Below are 17,880 nucleotides of genomic sequence, written 5' to 3' on the forward strand. Positions count from 1 at the left end.
GCATGTGGTTGTTATATGTTCTGTCCACTAGAGGGCGGTCCAGTAAACATTTGGAATTACCAACAGGTGATAGCTTTATTACAAAGTAATAATTAAGCTTAGGTGCAAAATAAATAATGTAAACATGTCAGCTACATTTGATATTTTGCCAGCTTATTTACCCTAAAAAAGTTAAAACACTACTATTGACATTCTTTTCCGGACTTTATAATAAGTCTATTTTATGGTAATGAGAGAAGATGATGTGTAAAAAAAAAAATGAACTCACTCATTTACCCACATTCACTTACTTTACTAAGGGTCATAGCAGGTTGTGGCGTGCAGACACTCCCAGAATGCACTGGGGAGAAGACACTCATCATTATGCCAACAAGTACATTTTGATCATTCCTGTTCTTAGGGCAAGTTGCCGGATCTTCAGCCTGTCGCTGTAACTCACGGTATTTGAAGCATCAACATTTGTTATCGTTTTGTTATTTGATGTTATTTGCCTACCAGTGCTTACAACTCTACAATCATCTACTTCTACTCCCCTGACTGTAAGAACTGCCTTCCACAATTGTATGTGGTTGTGGTCATGTCTGGTGTTTACTGTTCATTTTTGACACAAATACATTTCTCCTGAAGTGAGTCTGCATATCTTCTCATCGTCATGATTTTACTTTAAGAATTTATTTAAGAATTGCTTTAAGATATTGACAGTGCTGCCATGTCATGAATATTCACTATTCTCTATATTAGTAGTCTTTGTCTCAATGTAATGAATCAGTCTTTCCCTATTATAAAATTGGGTTTGGGAAAATAGGGAAAACCCCAACCCTGCTTTTTGTTTTGTCCTTGTTGAAAGCCATTGCAGTGAAGTTAAGTTCTGTTTTTAAAAGAACTGTTATAAAAGAATGTCCCGAGGCAACGGGTCCAGCATCAATAACTCTTTGTTTTACTGACTCTGAAGTGTCTTCAAGACCACGGCTCTTTAAAAAACAGATGTTTAGCTCAGAGTTAAAGAAAAACATGTGTCTTTCTAATACAGTTTCAATTTTAGCATCACAACATTTCAATAGAGGGAATTTACATTCTTCTACACTCTCTTTCCCTCTTTCTTCCATGTGTTTGAAAGAGAGTGGACATAAGTGTTGCCAACAACCACGATCTGCAGCCTTGAATGTACCTCCTGTTTCACTGTTGCTGTAATCAAAAAACAGAAAATGTTTTCTAAAAAAAAACAGTTGAGGGTGCGCAAATGCTTTTATTAAGAGTTTTTGAACGAAACCATTCCAATAATTTCTGCTCTGCTTTTGACATTTATTACTTACAAACATAAAATATCAATGTGTCTGTGACGATGTGGGTCCTGGACCTGTGAGGTCTTTGTTTATTAGCTTGCCTGTGTGTGTGTGTGTGTGTGTGTGTGTGTGTGTGTGTGTGTGTGTGTGTGTGTGTGTGTGTTTGTGTTTGTGTGTGTGTGTTCATGTATTTGCTGTGTCCTCTCAAGAATTTAGGTAGCTCTTCTTCTCTCCACTGCATCTTCTTCCCCCTTCTTTCTCCTCATTCCTCGGACCGGTGATACAAGTACGTCTCCTCCGCCCTGTCTTCATCGTAGTCGTGATAATGCCGTCCCTCACCGCCCCCTCTCCCTCTGTCCTCAGGGCATTGGATCCCCAGTCTTTTCTGCAGCTTCTCCTCCTGGAGGCGCAGCTCCATGGAGTCCACCAGGTCGTAGATGCTATCCAGGGACCACATGGGTGACGGGAACCACGCCTTGACGTCGCTGTCTTTCCCCACAACCAGCATGCTGAAATAATCCTTACTGATCTTCAGCTGTTCTCTCAGATTGTTGACCACGTCACGGGATAATGGCTCAACTTCACTCTGACTGCGACCTGGAACAACAATAAAAAACTTTTGAAAAAATTAAAAAATGTTGGCGATGTCTCAATATAACAGTATTTACAATAATATACACAACATTAGCAGTTAACTCAAAGTTAATTTTTCCATCATGTTTCTATGTACCTGGACTGCCCTCGTGACTGTGACTCACCATTTAGGGGAAACAGCTCAACAGTTCCTGATGCTTTATCTCCAGTTCCAATCAGCTTCAACATGGCAAAGTGGCGAATGCCTGAAAGTCCCAAACAACAATATGGGATTAATGTGAGTAACAAATACTGTAGTCAGTGGTGAAAGAAGTACTCAGAACCTTTACTTGTAAAAGCAGGAACACCACACTCTAGAAATACTCTACTGCAAGTAAAGTCCTGCATTATAATTTTTTTACTTAAAGTAAAAATGCTCATTTTGCAGAATGTACCATTTTAGAATAATATATATTACATGAAAAGATTATAATAATTGTTGCATTCATTTGTAAGCTGCATTATAATGTTGCAGCTGGTAAAGATAGGGCCAGCTGTAGTTGTACTTTATACTGTATACTGCTGGGTAACGTAATATTTTGCATCAGTCTGAATTTGCAGAGTAGCTAGTAACTCAACCGATGAAATAAATGTAGTGAAATAAATGTATTTCCTGTAAAAGTGACTGACTCATAAACTACAGACAGAGTATTGTTCAGTAGATGCAAATGCGCTTTGTTACTGACCCAGGTGACACTCCTGTCCACTGAGAGCAGAGAGCTGCTGTTGGAAGGAGTAATCGTCTTCAGAGGGGGCAGAGATGAGCAGCAGTCTCCTTTTTGACATGAACCTAAACATCAGAAAAATAACCATGTGAGTTTGAATGTTGTGGTATAAGTCTGTATTACCTGACATAATGCACTTTATATGATTCATGAAGAGGCTCCTTGACGCTGTTTGTCTCTGTGTAGTATAAGGTTATGATAAGCACTGAACAGTACAATACCTGAGAAGTGAATTCTCAGCTGCAGGGTCTTTCTTGCCATTGGAGCAGGACGGAGGATTCCTTCTTTCCTTTTCTTTTTCTGAGCGCCTCGATGGAAAGTTGTCAATGTACTCGAACAAAGCAGAACTGGATGGAGGAGCCTCAAAGACTCTCTAGGGGAAAGATAAAGGCTAATTAGGCAAAAAATAAATAAAACTCAAAGAAAGAACTCTAGTTAAGTTTAGTGTATTTGTAATTTGGAGTGTTGTCACCCAAATTTGAAAGTGGGACTGCTGCACTGGCTTGAAAAGTCTCGGTAGACAAGGTGAATGTTGTTCTCATCACTCTGAGCAGCTGTGAACCTGACTGCTTCCAGGTGTGATCATGAGTGAGAGTGGTGCTGAAAACAAGTCTGCTCGCTTGTTAAACCTAAGTAAAAAAAACAAGTGCAAAGGAGACAGTCTTACATTGGGCTTGATGTCGTAGTCTGTGACGGTCATGGAAAAGAGGTCAGAGGACGACAGGCCGAGCTCTGCTCTCAACAGAGAGATCAGGCCAGGATCTGAGAAATGTTCTGATCGGTCACTGAGTGGAGGCTCCGACTCTGAAACGTGAAAATATATGAATGAATTTGTCTGCATAGATGTAAAGATAGATATAAAAGGTGCAGACAAAACAGCAGGGACACAATAGTTAACCAACAACAGCATTAACTGTGACTCAAAACTATCATAAAGCTGAATCACCACCTCTTTGAGCCTTATGACCAAGAGCAGTGTTTATTGCTCGGCTGTTGTGTGGGATTTTCAGTACTTTGGTTTATGACTAAATACCTTTAAATCAAACAACTTTCCTACCAGCCACAGCTGTAGTTCGTGTTTATTGCATAGACTGTATAAAGACCACGCCCCTAATTATTCACAAACTTAAACCTCCAACAGAATAAAAAACTAGCCTGGTACAAGAAAATTCACCCTCCTCAGGTAAACATACAGACTAGAATGATTTTTTGTACCAGGCCTTAAACAGGTTGATTATGATGTGAAACGGTTTAACATGGGGGTCAATGAGAAACTGCTCTGTTATGAAACCTGCCCCTAGTGGATACTTGGTGAACTGACATTTTTGGCACTTCCTTATTGGCTCAACCAGGTAGCATGCTAACACACTAAACTAAGATATGTTACAACCTCTGAGCCCTTAGCAAGTACCCACAGCATTTGAAGGTCCCATGTTGTAAAAAGTGAGATTTCCATGTCTTTTTTTTGCAAACAAGGGTGAGGTGATATATAATTTATTAATTAAAGTATCAAAATGGTTAATCCACAGAGAAATGCACACAGCCTGTATTCAGAAACTCTGCCTTTAAACAAAAAAACATGAGAAAAGTAATATGTTTTTTGAACAAAAACACATTACAGCATGTAAACATAATGTGACCTTCAAACACACCACCACAGCACAATAACAAGTATTGACAACTCAATCAGAAAGCAGTCTGCAGCTGAATTTTGTAAAGAGGAAGTAAAGAGGATGACGCTTGAAAAACACCAGTATGATCCTTGCTACAATAAATGCAAGAACAGTGAATAGAACCTCTGCTGCTGTAACTATGGAAGCATCATTTGCCTTTGGACAAAAAATACAACATATTCCCCTTTGTTCAGAAAGTTCCGACGGTAGTTGTATGTAAATACAAATAGATAATATCTGCTAAACATTTTCTGATTACTTGGCTCACCCCGAGTGAGAACCTAACCAAACATTTCAGATGCAAATTTTCAAACAAAAAAGAACATCACACGCACAAACACACACAGAAAAGTGTACAAACGCTCCCTACCGAGCTGGTGGTGTTGCAGCGCGAGCACTGCGTCGCTGCCTTCACCCACAATGGTCACCACAGTGATCTTCCTAAACGCAAGGTCACAGTGTTGCTTCTCACTGTTGTCTTTCTGCTGGATGTATAGTGTCGCATCTCTGCTGGGCGTTGAAATCAACTAGTACACACAAACAGATACATCACTCCAAATGGAGGATAGGAAGATTAGTTGCAGATATGTCATAAAAGTCCAATGGTTTGCATATATTTATAATGTGGATGCACATCAGGATTAGAGATAAAACACAGAGAAAAAGGCAGGCAACAGGATGCAAAAAGAGAAAGTTCTCACCATTAACCTCCGTGTCCCCTTTAAACTGTCCAAAAACTCCTTCAAGGCTGTTTTGTCCTTTTCACTGGCCTCTCTGTTCGACTTCTTCCCTCTTCCCTTCCCTTTCTTCCCTTTTTTCCCTTTACCCTTTTTCTTAGAGCTCACTTTTTCCTGTGTGTTCTCCTTTACATTCTGCTCTTTTTTATCCTCACTGTTTTTCCCTCCATGTCTTGTCCTCCCGTCTTCCACAGCAGAGTCCGGCCTGCAGTGAAACAGGAAAGAAAAATACTTTGATGTTCATCCAGCACTAAAAATAGCACTTCTGTTTGGTGTAAAGGGATGAGGAGGCATGGCATACCAGATGGGGACACAAGCTCTAAGCAGGGTCTAAGTGAAATCATTCCATCATCCACACTCTTATGTCTACTATGTTTGAGAAATTGACTATTAATATGAAGACAGCACCTGTCTTTCTTTACTTCTTCTTTGGTCTTTGACACAGACGGTGGACTTTGCACTCTTTGCTGTCTGTTAGAGGTGGGCTGGCCACCACTTCTCGAGTCTTTACCCCTCGTGGACCCCACAGCAGGCACCTTACGGATAACAAACCTTGACCGTCCACTCAGTATATCCTGGATTTTACTCTTCAGGGCAGCTTTTTTATCCAGGGGAGGTTTTCTTTGTAAAGCCACGACAGAAGTCACATTTCCCTGCCTCTGAGGGCTCAGCACTGTCTTCTTCATCATTTTTTTCCTTTTCATCACAACCTTCTTCTTAGTCGTTTTACACCTGAGAAAACATACAGCATCAAAAAGCATTCAGAGAGGATTTGTGTAGTTTTTTTCCTTCATAACTTGCATATCACACATGCACCGCAAACCTGAAATAATTGAGACATTATCCAGCAGAACTGTATGTGAGTACACAAATGTCAGTTGGATTGATGATTCAAATGGTCTTGACCCTGCCAGCTCCCCTACTACAATGTCCCAAAGTGTGAGAATTCACAGCAAGCGAGTGGGCGTGTTGACGTTGTTTTTATCATTTGGCTCAGTGAAGAAGAAGGGCGAATTACGGGAAGACAGCAACAAAATAACCTAACTGAGACGAGGCGAAATTGTCTGACAGATTCAAGGAATGGCGAGACCTGGTTGTTTAGGACCAAATTATGAAGCAGTGTAATCCACATCATACCCTGCCTCTTGCACGCTCTACCAAGGAGCCATCCAATTAACCAAGTATTTCCCTTATGTGAGATTGCATTAATCAAGACAATCTCCTATTGGGTTCTACATGCGTGAAAGGGAGACTCCGGACTCTATCCAGATCTGGTCATGATTCCTATAAAAAAAAAAAAGCACCACTTTAAATTGAAAGTGGACTGAATGAACTTCCTTCCTCTGTCCTCCGTTCTCTAGTACAGTGAATCACCGAGCGCTATAATGGAACCTCAAGTTGGATCCTTTTCTGGTCATCCTCTCCAGCTTCCTCACAGGGAACTGATCAATGAGCTCCAAAACTGCATCGACACGGACCGGATAAGGGAAGCGCTCACTGACCCGAAGATTCTTCTTCAGAACCAGCATGGTGAATCCCTGCTCCTGAAACAATAGGTACAGTATAAAAACTAGAAGTCAATCGGAGGTACCCGTGAAGTAGAGACAGACCATTTCAGAAAAAAATGTCGATTAAAAGACAGCCTTGAAAAGGGCTGCAGCTTCACTACATCTTGTCGAGAGATGAACTGCTTACCTGGCTGGTGAGCTCCAGGTAATGCAGCAGTTTGCTAACTGTGTCGGGGTCCAGGCTCTCTACAGTGGCTTCTCCTTGGAAAGTAGTTTTCTGGATTCGACCTTCCATCATGGCGTTCTGGATGATGGTGATAATGAATGTGTCTCTTTCTGCTAGACGGCAGTTCAGCCCTTTCTGAGAGATAGTAAAACAGGGAAATATAAATTTAAAAAAGAATCTCTAATTTGTAGAACAAATAAATCGGTACAGTACCTGCTCCATGTCTTCCAGCTGTTTCTCCATCATACGAAGGTAGTTGTCATTGTGTGATGGAGCTGTAATCACCCACAGTCGCTTTTTACCTGGAGGGGAGATGGGCGGTGGAGGTACAGTAAGTACGTAAAACAGACAAGTCGATACGATACATCAGCTGATCAGTTCATGTGTCTTGCCTGCAAAGTCAGCCAGAAAATCTAGCTCCGGAGCCAGGCTCGACAATGATTCTCCAACTCCTCTGTTGTCTGCATGTTCTTTCTCCAACCCTAACCCCTGCTCAATCCCCGGGGGGAGGTCTGAGTAGTCTCCCCAGTCCCTCACATTAGGGTCCAGCTGATCCTTGGGCTTGCTGCGACCGATGCCCGGCCAGGCAGTGAGCAAACTCGGGTAGCTGAGGCTCCACAGAGCAACAAACAACAGCAGAGGCCAGTGTGACTTATAGAAATTAAACATCCTTACTGACATGGTTGGAGAGGTTGGTTTGTTGATCAGGTTAGTGGCTCACAAGTCCCCTTCTGACTAAAAAATACATTTGTGCCGGATCGCAGGCAGCAGTGTTGCATGTGAAATGGAAGAGATGGATCTGCCAGTTATTTTAAAAGTGATTCAAGGGTTTAAAAGCTCCAGATTGTCAGTCACAAAACAAAGAAATCTCCATATGTTGAATCCAAATTCAAAACCCTTTTCCGTTCTGTTTCCTTTAAAAAAGACCAAAGCTGACATGAACCACCAAGGGGAAGGACAGCAAAGACTGCTGTGATGTTAATCCCTCTCACCAGCAGAGAGAGACTGACCAAAGTTCCCTCTTCTTGCATACAGAGAGAGTTCCCTCTTCTTACACACACACACACACACACACACACACACACACACACACACACACACACACACACACACACACACACACACACACACACACACACACACACACACACACACACACACTCTCCTGGTTCACATTATACTCCAGGCTTGTTAACAGGAAACTCCTGGAATTTTTTGGACTTCAAAGCATTTTCTTGCTGAAAAATCTTTCTTTTTTCCCAGTCTCTCTCTCTCTCTCTCTCTCTCTCTCTCTCTCTCTCTCTCTCTCTCTCTCTCTCTCTCTCTCTCTCTCTCTCTCTCTCTCTCTCACACACACACACACAAACTCACACACACACACACACACACTCTATCTCTCTCTTTCTGTCACACACACACCGACACACACACACACTCTCTCTCTCTCTCTTTCTGTCACCCCCCCCCCCACCCCCACACACACACACACACACACACACTATTCTATGTGTGTTGCTGCTTTGTCCCACAGCTGACTTGTGGGTTTGGTGTTCATTGTCAATAGAAAAAACAACACTCACATGCAAAAAGACACACATTGCTGCATAACATTTATAAAAGTGAGGACAATTTCCCTACCAAGAGCCTAAATGCTTACCTGCTTCAGGGTGCTTCTGTGAGGCCAATCCTGACCTCTGACCTTCCTCTATAGAGGGTCAAGTGAAGAGGCAATATCCACGTAAGGATCAAATTACTTGCATTATTACACCTAGTGTGAAGATTGACTGTATTTGGCAGTTGTTGTTTTTTTTATTTTAACACCTGTCACTTTCCATCAGACACCAAGGCGCTGCAGGTTGCCTAAGAGTGTTGAGTGTTGACAGAATGAGGGAGTAAAAGTGGGAGATTAGAGTTAGAGCAGATCAGCTTAAAGCCATTTGTTCATAAGGAGTTAAAGCTTTTAAATGAAGGGAAATGGCCGCAACCATAAATAACCCAGACAGGCTAATAGACGCTGCAGTCTAGAAAAGTTCACGCCAGTTCAAAGTTCAAAAGAATCTGAGGCAGATGTGCCCAGAGGTGAGTTAAGGAAAAAGCCAGGAGATAATGTGTTTTCCCTCCCACTACTGCCCCCAAAAAGCTCCACTTACTAATCTTAACCACAATAAACCAATGCCTGAAACTATTCATCTTTCACTTAATGCCCAACCATCTCAACTATCAGTTCCCGTTACAGTTCATAAGACCACAACGCTTCTCAAACCTGATGCCCAAAATTCGGGCCTTTCTAGGTCTGCAAAAGATAAAGTTATAATAGTGTAAAATAAAAGAAATTTTACATTAATTATTTAATCTATTTAAGGAATACATTTGAGTATAAAGTTAAATTTAATATAAGGTATAATCTAAGCAGAGCACAAACATGAAGCAAAAACAAAAGAAATATCCAGTTGCAGCAGCAGTGAGATGAGTGAGTTGCAATGAAATTCATAAAGGAATGGGATTAATCCATGATCCTATTGTTTACTCCTTTTTTATGTAAGGCCAGGGGTCACCATATGTCATGTATTTGTTTTATATGACAATATTTATAAGGTCTTCTATCCTTGATTTTCAACATAGAAAACACATGGCCTGAAAGAGAAAGATCAAACAGTTCTTAAGAATAAAACATGGATATGCAACTAATGATTTTTTAGATCTAAACGCATGCATCTGCTAAACAGAGCGAAGTACAGCGACATTGTGTTACACACTTTGAAATTACTGAAAACAATTGCTGTTTAGGGGCGTTACGATCAGAAATGTTCTTCCACCTGCTCCCTGACCTTTAAATAACACGTGATGGTAAAATTGAAAGTTTGGATGTCAATGAGGAAGAAGAAGAAATGGAGAGAGAATATAGGGGAACAAGAAAACAAAACACTTTCAAGCAAAGCCAATGCAATTAGAAGAGCTGTCTTTGGGGTGAAACGCTGAAATGAGAACCAGGTGTAGCAACAACGCATTCCACTCTCTGAGCCTGATAAAAAGAACCAGATGAGCAGTTGGTGAGAGAGAGTGTATGTATAGTGTGTATACAGTACATATATCGTACTATAAGTGAAGGTATGTGCTGCAGAGTGAATAGATACCCTGAAGAAAAGATAAACAGAGACCTTCTTGCTCCTGTTCCACGTATGAGTGTCAAGACAGTGACAGGGAAGCCACCTTCCATGTGTCTCTACACATCACAGTGTAATGGTGCTGGAGAGGAGATAATAGGCTCAGATGACCCTATATCATATTTAATTATGTATCATGGAAGTTATCAATGAATCCAGAAACATGCTTCCCAAAAACCTAAAACATCAATGGTAATTCTACTTTATTAATGATAAGTGTGTTTCTGATTATAAGGAGCAACAATTAAATGAAAAAAAAATGAAAGAGAATTCCTGACACAATGTAACTGAACAACTGTGTTAAAGAAACCAATTAGTCCATGAAGAGGGCTGGAGTGGGCCGTCGCTACATATATGAAAGTGTCAGTTCAGATATCCCCCTAGACCACATCTGTTTGATGTGATGCTTAAGATTACACATAACATCGATTGATTCAAGCCCCCTCTCCCGGTGACCTCACACAACCGTCCAAATGACTAAATATCTGAAAACACTGGATCTCATACAGGGTGTATGATTATCTGTATAAGTTCCAAAATGAAGTCCAGGTGTTCAAAAGGGGAATCGGGGCGGGGATGCCATGCAAAGGGAAGATCTATGCATTTTATATATAGTGCATTAAAAGATATGAATCACCTAATGGCACCTAACAATAATATTCTAACAGAACTGACAGAACACAAAAAGCAACCTACCACGGTCACATTAAAAGAAAAATACACCTCCACATTCTAAAAACATGCTTATGTTTCCCTAGTGTATTTTAAAATGCACATAAATGCACAATACACATCACAGTGTAATGGTGCTGGAGAGGAGATAATAGGCTCAGCTGACCCTATATCATATTTAATTATGTATCATGGAAGTTATCGATGAATCCAGAAACATGCTTCCCAAAAACCTAAAACATCAATGGTAATTCTACTTTATTTATGATAACTGTGTTTCTGATTATAAGGAGCAATGACACTAACAATTAAATGAAAATAAATGAAAGAGAATTCCTGACACAATGTAACGGAACATCTGTGTTAAAGAAGGCAATTAGTCCATGAAGAGGGCTGGAGTGGGCCGTCGCTACACATATGAAAGTGTCAGTTCAGATATCCCTCTAGACCACATCTGTTTGATGTGATGCTTAAGATTACACATAACATCAATTGATTCAAGCCCCCTCTCCCGGTGATCAGTAGATGTACTTCCTTTGAAATGCTGAAACATATTATTGTAAAAGGAAAATTGTAATTGAACAAGATGTAATCAAACATACATGTACATACCTGAAAGCCTGGATTACCAACTGGGCAAAACAAGCAACTTCCCCAGGGCCCCCAATGCTCCACCTGCAGTACGTGTCAACTGGTTTGTGCTAATTTAATAGAGAACTTGAAATGGAAAGGGCCTTCCCTGTATAAAAGGTGGGTCCTGATTTATTTCCAAACCATGAGGCCTTGTCGACCTGCCCACCTCTCATCCACTGTGGACAGGTATAGCCCCCAGTCCCCTGTAACTCTGCAAATGATAAGAGAGATAATGGATGGATGGGTGTTGCATTACCCCGAGTCCTCTTAACAGGTTTATTCAGTATATGTATATGTCTATGTATATGTATATGTATATGTATATGTATGACATAATTATATGCATAAGTCATTTTTAAAAAAAATGTCAGGTTTAGTGTAGAAGGAAAAAAATCGATAGACCTGTTGGTTTTATCCCATAGTGCAAAGATGGATATAAAATGGCGAAAGAGCGTTCCCCAGTGGAAGTTTACAGAGTTGCATTTTCAATAAATTTTGGGAGGCCTTTCATGATATAGTAGAATACACATAGACTATATGTTCTTCTCATTAACCAATTTCTTCATCCTTAGCCTTCATATGTATTTGTATGGTTTGTCTATTTAGAAATATACTTGTGCATATGCGTAAGAGTTTTAAACATGACTTGTGCCACATAACTTGTGTTCCTAAATGAAGCCTTAACTTATGGTGGACTAAACATGACTTAAGTCTCAATAAATACAATAAACGCATAAATTAATGTATAAATAAATACAGGGCTATATAAATAAATGCAGCAATACACAAATAAATAAGAACAGACATAAACACATTAATAGATAAATGAATGAAAAAATAGATGCTGAAATAAATGAATAAATAATTAATGCGTGAACAAATGGGACCGCCTACCTCATTAACATATGGACATAGAAATACAGAAATAGACAAACGTAGGTGAACAAACATGTAGAAATAAATGTAAAACATTTAATTATTTATACATTTATTCATTCATTAATTTATATATACATTTATTTGTGTATTTATTTCTACATGTATTTATGCATTTGTTTAATCATTTATTTATTGAAACTTAAGTCATGTTTAGTCCTCTATATTAACTGATCATGTTAAGGGATAATAACAACAAATATGAACATTAGTGTTACTGTCAACTGATGCAATGCTAGTTACTAAGGCTTATAATGTATAATACGTATGGCTCGTCGTGCCCATATTGACCGTTTGCCTCGGCTGTGAGTGCACATCAGAAGTGATCGGATATCCTCTCATGCATCATCTCATATGATCCAATAACAGTGCCATGTCAGCCGCTTTCACCAGACATCTTCCGGGTCGACAGAGAGACAGTTCGCCTGTGCTGCACTGAGCCAGGACTATTTTCAGAGGTCAGTCCGACACTAACCTTCCCACTCTCACTTTTCAACGTGCATTTGATTCCGTTTGCATCTCTGCGCGTATGTACTTGGGGCTTTTTGAGTCCCGCGTCGCCTCAATGCACGAGGCAGATGTGTATTGTGCGATGTGTGCTGGCTAAAGCGCGAGCTAGCTTTATGTTAGCCTTCAACCCCCGGACGGGTTTTGCAGACAAAAAGAGAGAAATGGCAGGCTGCAGCTGGCTGCATAATAATCACGTTTAATCCACTAATGTGTTCGGTTTAGGTTTTCTGGGTGTCACACAGCGTAGAGGTCGTCGACTTAAACTATTTATTGGGTCATGGACGTTAAAAGATGCCGTTAACCAGAGGTTTATGAGAAACAAATGCTGACCCGGGTTTAAACCGCCACATTCAGGACAAAGCAACAAACGTTGGCAATAATAATGCCGTGTTCATCCTCTTTATTGTTGAGTAACTGGATGAATCCGTGTGATTCATCGCGATACTTTTTTTGTTGACGTGGTAGCGTCAGTTTTTCTGACATGAACTAAGAGTCTTGAACACAACACAAGCTGTACTGCGATAAATCAATTGTGTTAATCCTGTCTGCACTACAGCTTGGTTTTGCTTGAATAGTACTTGTGTTTTAGACGAGTGGTAAATACATTTATTTTTCAAGCAACATCCTTTTTCCAGTTCCTCAAATATAAGTTTTGTTTTGTTTTATATTGTAAATTGAATATGTTTTGGGTTTTGACTGTTGGTTGGGCAAAACAAGGGACTTAAAGACGTTGACTTTGACTGTATTTTAGTGATAAATCGATATTATAAGCCGATATGTTTTTTCCTGGCTTTATTTAGAGTCAGACGTCCACAGGCATCCCAGTGTCACTGAAGGCGCCTTTGTTATGTTCACTAAATGTTCCTTCTTCTTTTTTTTTAATTGAGACTCGTAACATTTATTATCATCATTGTGTATTTATTATGATGTAAACTGAGGGAGCAAAAGCAGTATTGGCTCCAAATATCAGCTCAAGAAAAGCGGACGTATCGGTCAACGGCTAAGGCTGATGGAAAATCTGCATCGGCTCTAGAAAAGCCATATCGGTCGATCCCTACTGTATTTCACTATTTTCTGACAGATTGAATGATTGAAGCAAAATACATGACCTAATTCAGTCTACCTTGACAATGCTTACACATCTGCTGCATGTGTTGGTATGGTAATGCACTTTGACTGAATAATGATTAGATATTGATCCCTTGACTCAACTACACGGTGTAAATGGGACACAGTTGGTACACACAGTTTTTACAATGAGCCAAAGATTTTATTTTGCCCTTGTGCTCCGTTGCATTGTGGGTAATGTCCTCTGGGACTGCAACTGGCATTTCTTTTATCACCAATTGATTAGACTATTGTTGTAATTGGTCAATTAATTGTTTAGTGTTTAGACCTGAACATGTTGTGTTATTTTAAAGGGTAAAGCAGCAAATTTCTGTAGGCTATTAGATATATTGTTGTATTTTTCCTTGATGAACAACCTAAATGATTATCAAAATTATTATTACGCTATATTTTTGAATAATTGACTGTTGTTTCAGCACTAATGAGTAGTGGTGTTTAATGTTTTCTGTTTTACTTAGGGTTTTGCCTCTCAAATCGACCTGTTTTTGACCTTTTAATAGTCTCTTTACCCTGTGCCCTCTGGAATTTATTGCCGGTCAGTTCTAGTTTAAACCCTACAACACCAGCCAAGCTATCCCAGTCTATCCCAGTTCCATTATCTCCCTTTTTAAAGTAAACATATCCCTCAGGCTGTGTCATGTGCTTAGAGTCATTCGGTAGGCTGCGGTTTAAAGATGTGGGGTTTTTATCCTTAAAAATGGTACAAAAATGTACCTACCTAATGTGCCTTCAGCAGCCAAAACATTTTTGGGGATTTGTGTACTAATGCATGTAGGAAAATGTGTAACCTGTTGCATAAACATAAGTCATAAGTGTGTGTTTGACCTACAAGGGAAATGGTAGGACACAGTATTTCTGTGGGACTTGTGGGCACAATTTAAAGTACATACTTTTGCGAGTATGTGATGTGCAATTGAATTGAAAGCAGATAATGATGGATAAATATATTGCCACTCACAGATATGTCTTCCCTCTCTTTCACACAATTTCATCCTCCTGTTATTCCTCTTTATCCATAACCCCCCCTCCCCTCTCTGTCTGCTGGTGCCCTTATCTCCAACCTGTCTCTTTCCCAGGAGGGGTGCTGTCTGTCCTGTTGAGCTCCTCCTGGTGCTTGAGTGTCGGGTGTGTGTGCACTATGGCGAGCCTCCTACGTGTTGTGGCGGCCAGCTGCTCGGCCCCCTTGTTCAGCGGTGTTTCCTGCGTGAAGTTACAGAGTGGCAGTGCTATCAAATCATCATGCCTTCGCTTTTTCAGGACTCATCAAGCTCTCGGACGATGTGCCAGTCCAGGTAAGACACTACGCACACACACACACACACGCTCACTGTGATTTGGCATGGGCATATGTAATAGGACCATTTATAGAAAGCATCTAATGCCACATCAATTTTGATGGTATATTTAAAACCTTTCCAGCCTTCCTTGATTAAATTCAATGTTTCCAAACTTAAACATTATGATAGTTTGCCAGGTCTTGGACATTTGATTTATTGGCAGCATGCCTGCATTGGTTGGCACGTTATAACCTAATGAGATTAGCATCAATCATAAGTGATCAGTGTGATACTATAGACTGGAAATTAGTTTGAATGATTTCTTTTTTGACTACTTACCTGGCTGATAATATAGCTGATAAATAGCTGATAACCCATCCAAGCAAGGGCTGCAAAGCGACCTTGAATGGAAAGATCTGCAACTGTTTTGATAAGAAAGTAATTGTTAATCTTTTTTTTCAAATAAAAAAAAAAATCAACGTTCTCTGGTTCCAGCTTCTCTGTTGTGAAGATTTTGTAATTTTCTCTGTCATTGATCAGAGAAAACAAGCAATTTTATTACATCACCTTGGGCTCTTGGAAAAAAGGGCAGGACAGTTTATTGACCAAATGATTCATACATTAATTGAACTTTACTTTAAATTAGAAAAAACACTGTTGCATGAACATGATTTCCCATGGTTCCAAGTGGATGGTGGGCACCGACGGGTATAAAAAGCAGCCATAAAGTGTACATTTTCCTAACTTTGGAGAAAAAATGCTCCAGTACAAAACTATGTATGTTTGAGCTGTTTCATGATCACATTTTGCCTGACCTAGCTCCTTTTTTACAGGTGCATGTCACACCACCTGTAGCTTCTGTGTAAATTCTCATGTACTTGTGTATCAGAAGCAATATGGCAGGTGGCAACATACTCATTACATGAATACCGACAGAGCAGGTTTTCAGCATTACAGTGAACCCATTAGTATGTTTATTCCTATTGTTGTCCTTGACAGCTGGGGCAGCAAATCTGTCGCCGTCATTGTTGCATGTTTATTCATTTTCTTCATTGTTAATGGTGTAAAGGTGATCCTCTTTTTAGACAAGGTTGAGATAAATAAAACCAAACAGAGGATGTCTTTCCTTTCAAACTCTTCTTAAAGGTTTATTCTAGAGGTCAGCGTTGCTACCTGGATTTACTTTCAGTCCCAGGGTCACATTTAGGGTACTGCCGCCCTCTGGTATTATTCTCCATTTCTCCTGCCCTTGCTTTGTACACAGGCAGGCAGAAGGTATGTGTGTGTGCATGTGTTTGTTGTGTGTCTTTCTGGAAAGCCAGTCCCAGCTAGTTGCAGGTGCTTCACGTCTGTCTGTGCTTGGTTCATGATTGTGTCAACATTTCTCTGGATGTGGAGGTGGATATTTAAGAGGTGCTCATGAGCAGGTTCATGCTGACATTCCTGCAGTTCAGCTAGCGCCAGTAACAGCTGGCAGCGTCTATTCTGGACACACAAGTATCAGGTTACAGGCCAGTAGAGGAGGGGGAACACAACACGCCCCACTTCATATAGATGTGCTTATGCTCTGACCTCTAAGGAGCCTATAGACATACAGTAAAGACTGAGGCAGTGTCTGACTTGTTACTGCCATTCTCAAACTTACAAGCACTACCAATTTAGATGTACTGAAGATGCTTGATTATGGGATTAGTGTTATGACATGAAAACAGTAATTATGCTTCATGTTTAGCAGGTGCTAGCTACTTAGCGTGTTTTCACATTGTGTCGAAATGGTGACACATCACTCTTACCTCATTGAAATGAATGAGGGGGACTGGGATTTTTCAAAATGTGTCCATGACCTTAAAGATACAATGTGAATTTGTTTTAGGCGTTTCTTATCTAGGCACATTATTTGTATCCATAAGGCCTAATAAAATAGGTGAATGCATTTCCTTTCTCATAAATAATTTACAAAGCTGAATTTTAAATATTTTAATCCTGCATCATATCAATGTTTGTTTGCTAGAAGTCTTCTTTTTAGTTTTCGTGCATGCTTTCTTTGCACTAATTAGTATTTTAAGGGTTATGGTACCCTAGGGGCCGGACAATATGGCCGAAATCTTACCTCTCAATATAGGGCATTTCATATCTGGATAACGATATATACATCATGTTAAGAGTCTAACAACATGGTGAATCCTATTTTTGTATATTACTGTGTACATTGAATATGTAACAAATGACAAATGCTAATTTTTTTGAGAACTTAAGTCCAAAATATAAACCGAAAATATTTCACAGCAGGTTTTTGAGTTAGTATGTGCTTGTTAGTGCTTGCTGTTATAAATATACATGGCTTAATTGTGTTTCACAATCTGAATATATGATTTAATCAGGATACCATTCCATTGAATGTGATAAATGGTCATATTGAATTATCGCCCAGCCCCAAATTATGATGGTAGGTACGGTTGTGTGCATCTGTTTGAATTTGAGCAAAATCTACACTAAAAATTTGTAATATGTTAGTCACATGATAGACTACCCAGCTCTCACACTCTATTCACATTAAACTGATTGTTACCTGCGCTAAATTTGGTGGCAGAAAACAAATGGGACGCACAGTGCATACAGTGGCATGTGGCGACTCCTGGTTTATAGTAACAAATATCTGGCAACCAGTTTTTTGACTTGTGTTGTGGAGCTTTTCATAAAACAAAAGTTACTAGGGAATGGGTCACCACAGCAGGGTGAGGGGAAAGGCGGCCTGTCAGAGGCTCATGTGTTTAT

The 17,880-nt window shown here is 40.0% G+C and overlaps 2 protein-coding genes across 2 annotated transcripts in view; one reads left to right on the plus strand and one right to left on the minus strand.

Moving 5' to 3' along the window:
* Positions 1–1,389: 1,389 nt before the first annotated feature.
* ccdc80l2 (coiled-coil domain containing 80 like 2) lies at positions 1,390–7,767 on the minus strand. The gene is made up of 12 exons (XM_083929717.1): positions 7,178–7,767; positions 6,999–7,087; positions 6,747–6,920; positions 6,444–6,595; positions 5,460–5,783; positions 5,016–5,256; positions 4,685–4,841; positions 3,309–3,445; positions 2,863–3,014; positions 2,603–2,706; positions 2,042–2,122; positions 1,390–1,880 (listed from the first exon to the last, which is right to left on the minus strand). The coding sequence occupies exons 1-12, from the start codon at positions 7,464–7,466 to the stop codon at positions 1,546–1,548; spliced, it is 2,235 nt and encodes a 744-aa protein (XP_083785843.1). The 5' UTR covers positions 7,467–7,767; the 3' UTR covers positions 1,390–1,545.
* A 4,829-nt stretch (positions 7,768–12,596) lies between these two features.
* Positions 12,597–17,880, plus strand: part of nnt (nicotinamide nucleotide transhydrogenase) — a 30,349-nt gene continuing 25,065 nt past the window's right edge. The window contains exons 1-2 of the mRNA XM_083929211.1: positions 12,597–12,648; positions 14,905–15,120. Of these exons, the coding sequence (XP_083785337.1) occupies positions 14,967–15,120 (154 nt within the window). The 5' untranslated portion in view covers positions 12,597–12,648; positions 14,905–14,966. The remainder of the gene's footprint in view (positions 12,649–14,904; positions 15,121–17,880) is intronic.

This window comes from Echiichthys vipera (genome assembly GCF_963691815.1).
Source record: "Echiichthys vipera genome assembly, chromosome: 16".
Taxonomy (NCBI): Eukaryota; Metazoa; Chordata; class Actinopteri; order Perciformes; family Trachinidae; genus Echiichthys; species Echiichthys vipera.

Excerpts from the sequence above, each read along its gene's own strand:
- ccdc80l2 (XM_083929717.1), bottom strand. The coding sequence starts at position 7,466 with ATGTCAGTAAGGATGTTTAATTTCTATAAGTCACACTGGCCTCTGCTG. Across the intron at positions 6,921-6,998 it reads AGCTGGAAGACATGGAGCAG|AAAGGGCTGAACTGCCGTCT; the intron begins GTACTGTACCGA and ends ACTATCTCTCAG. Across the intron at positions 3,446-4,684 it reads GCTGCAACACCACCAGCTCG|AGTCGGAGCCTCCACTCAGT; the intron begins GTAGGGAGCGTT and ends TTCACGTTTCAG.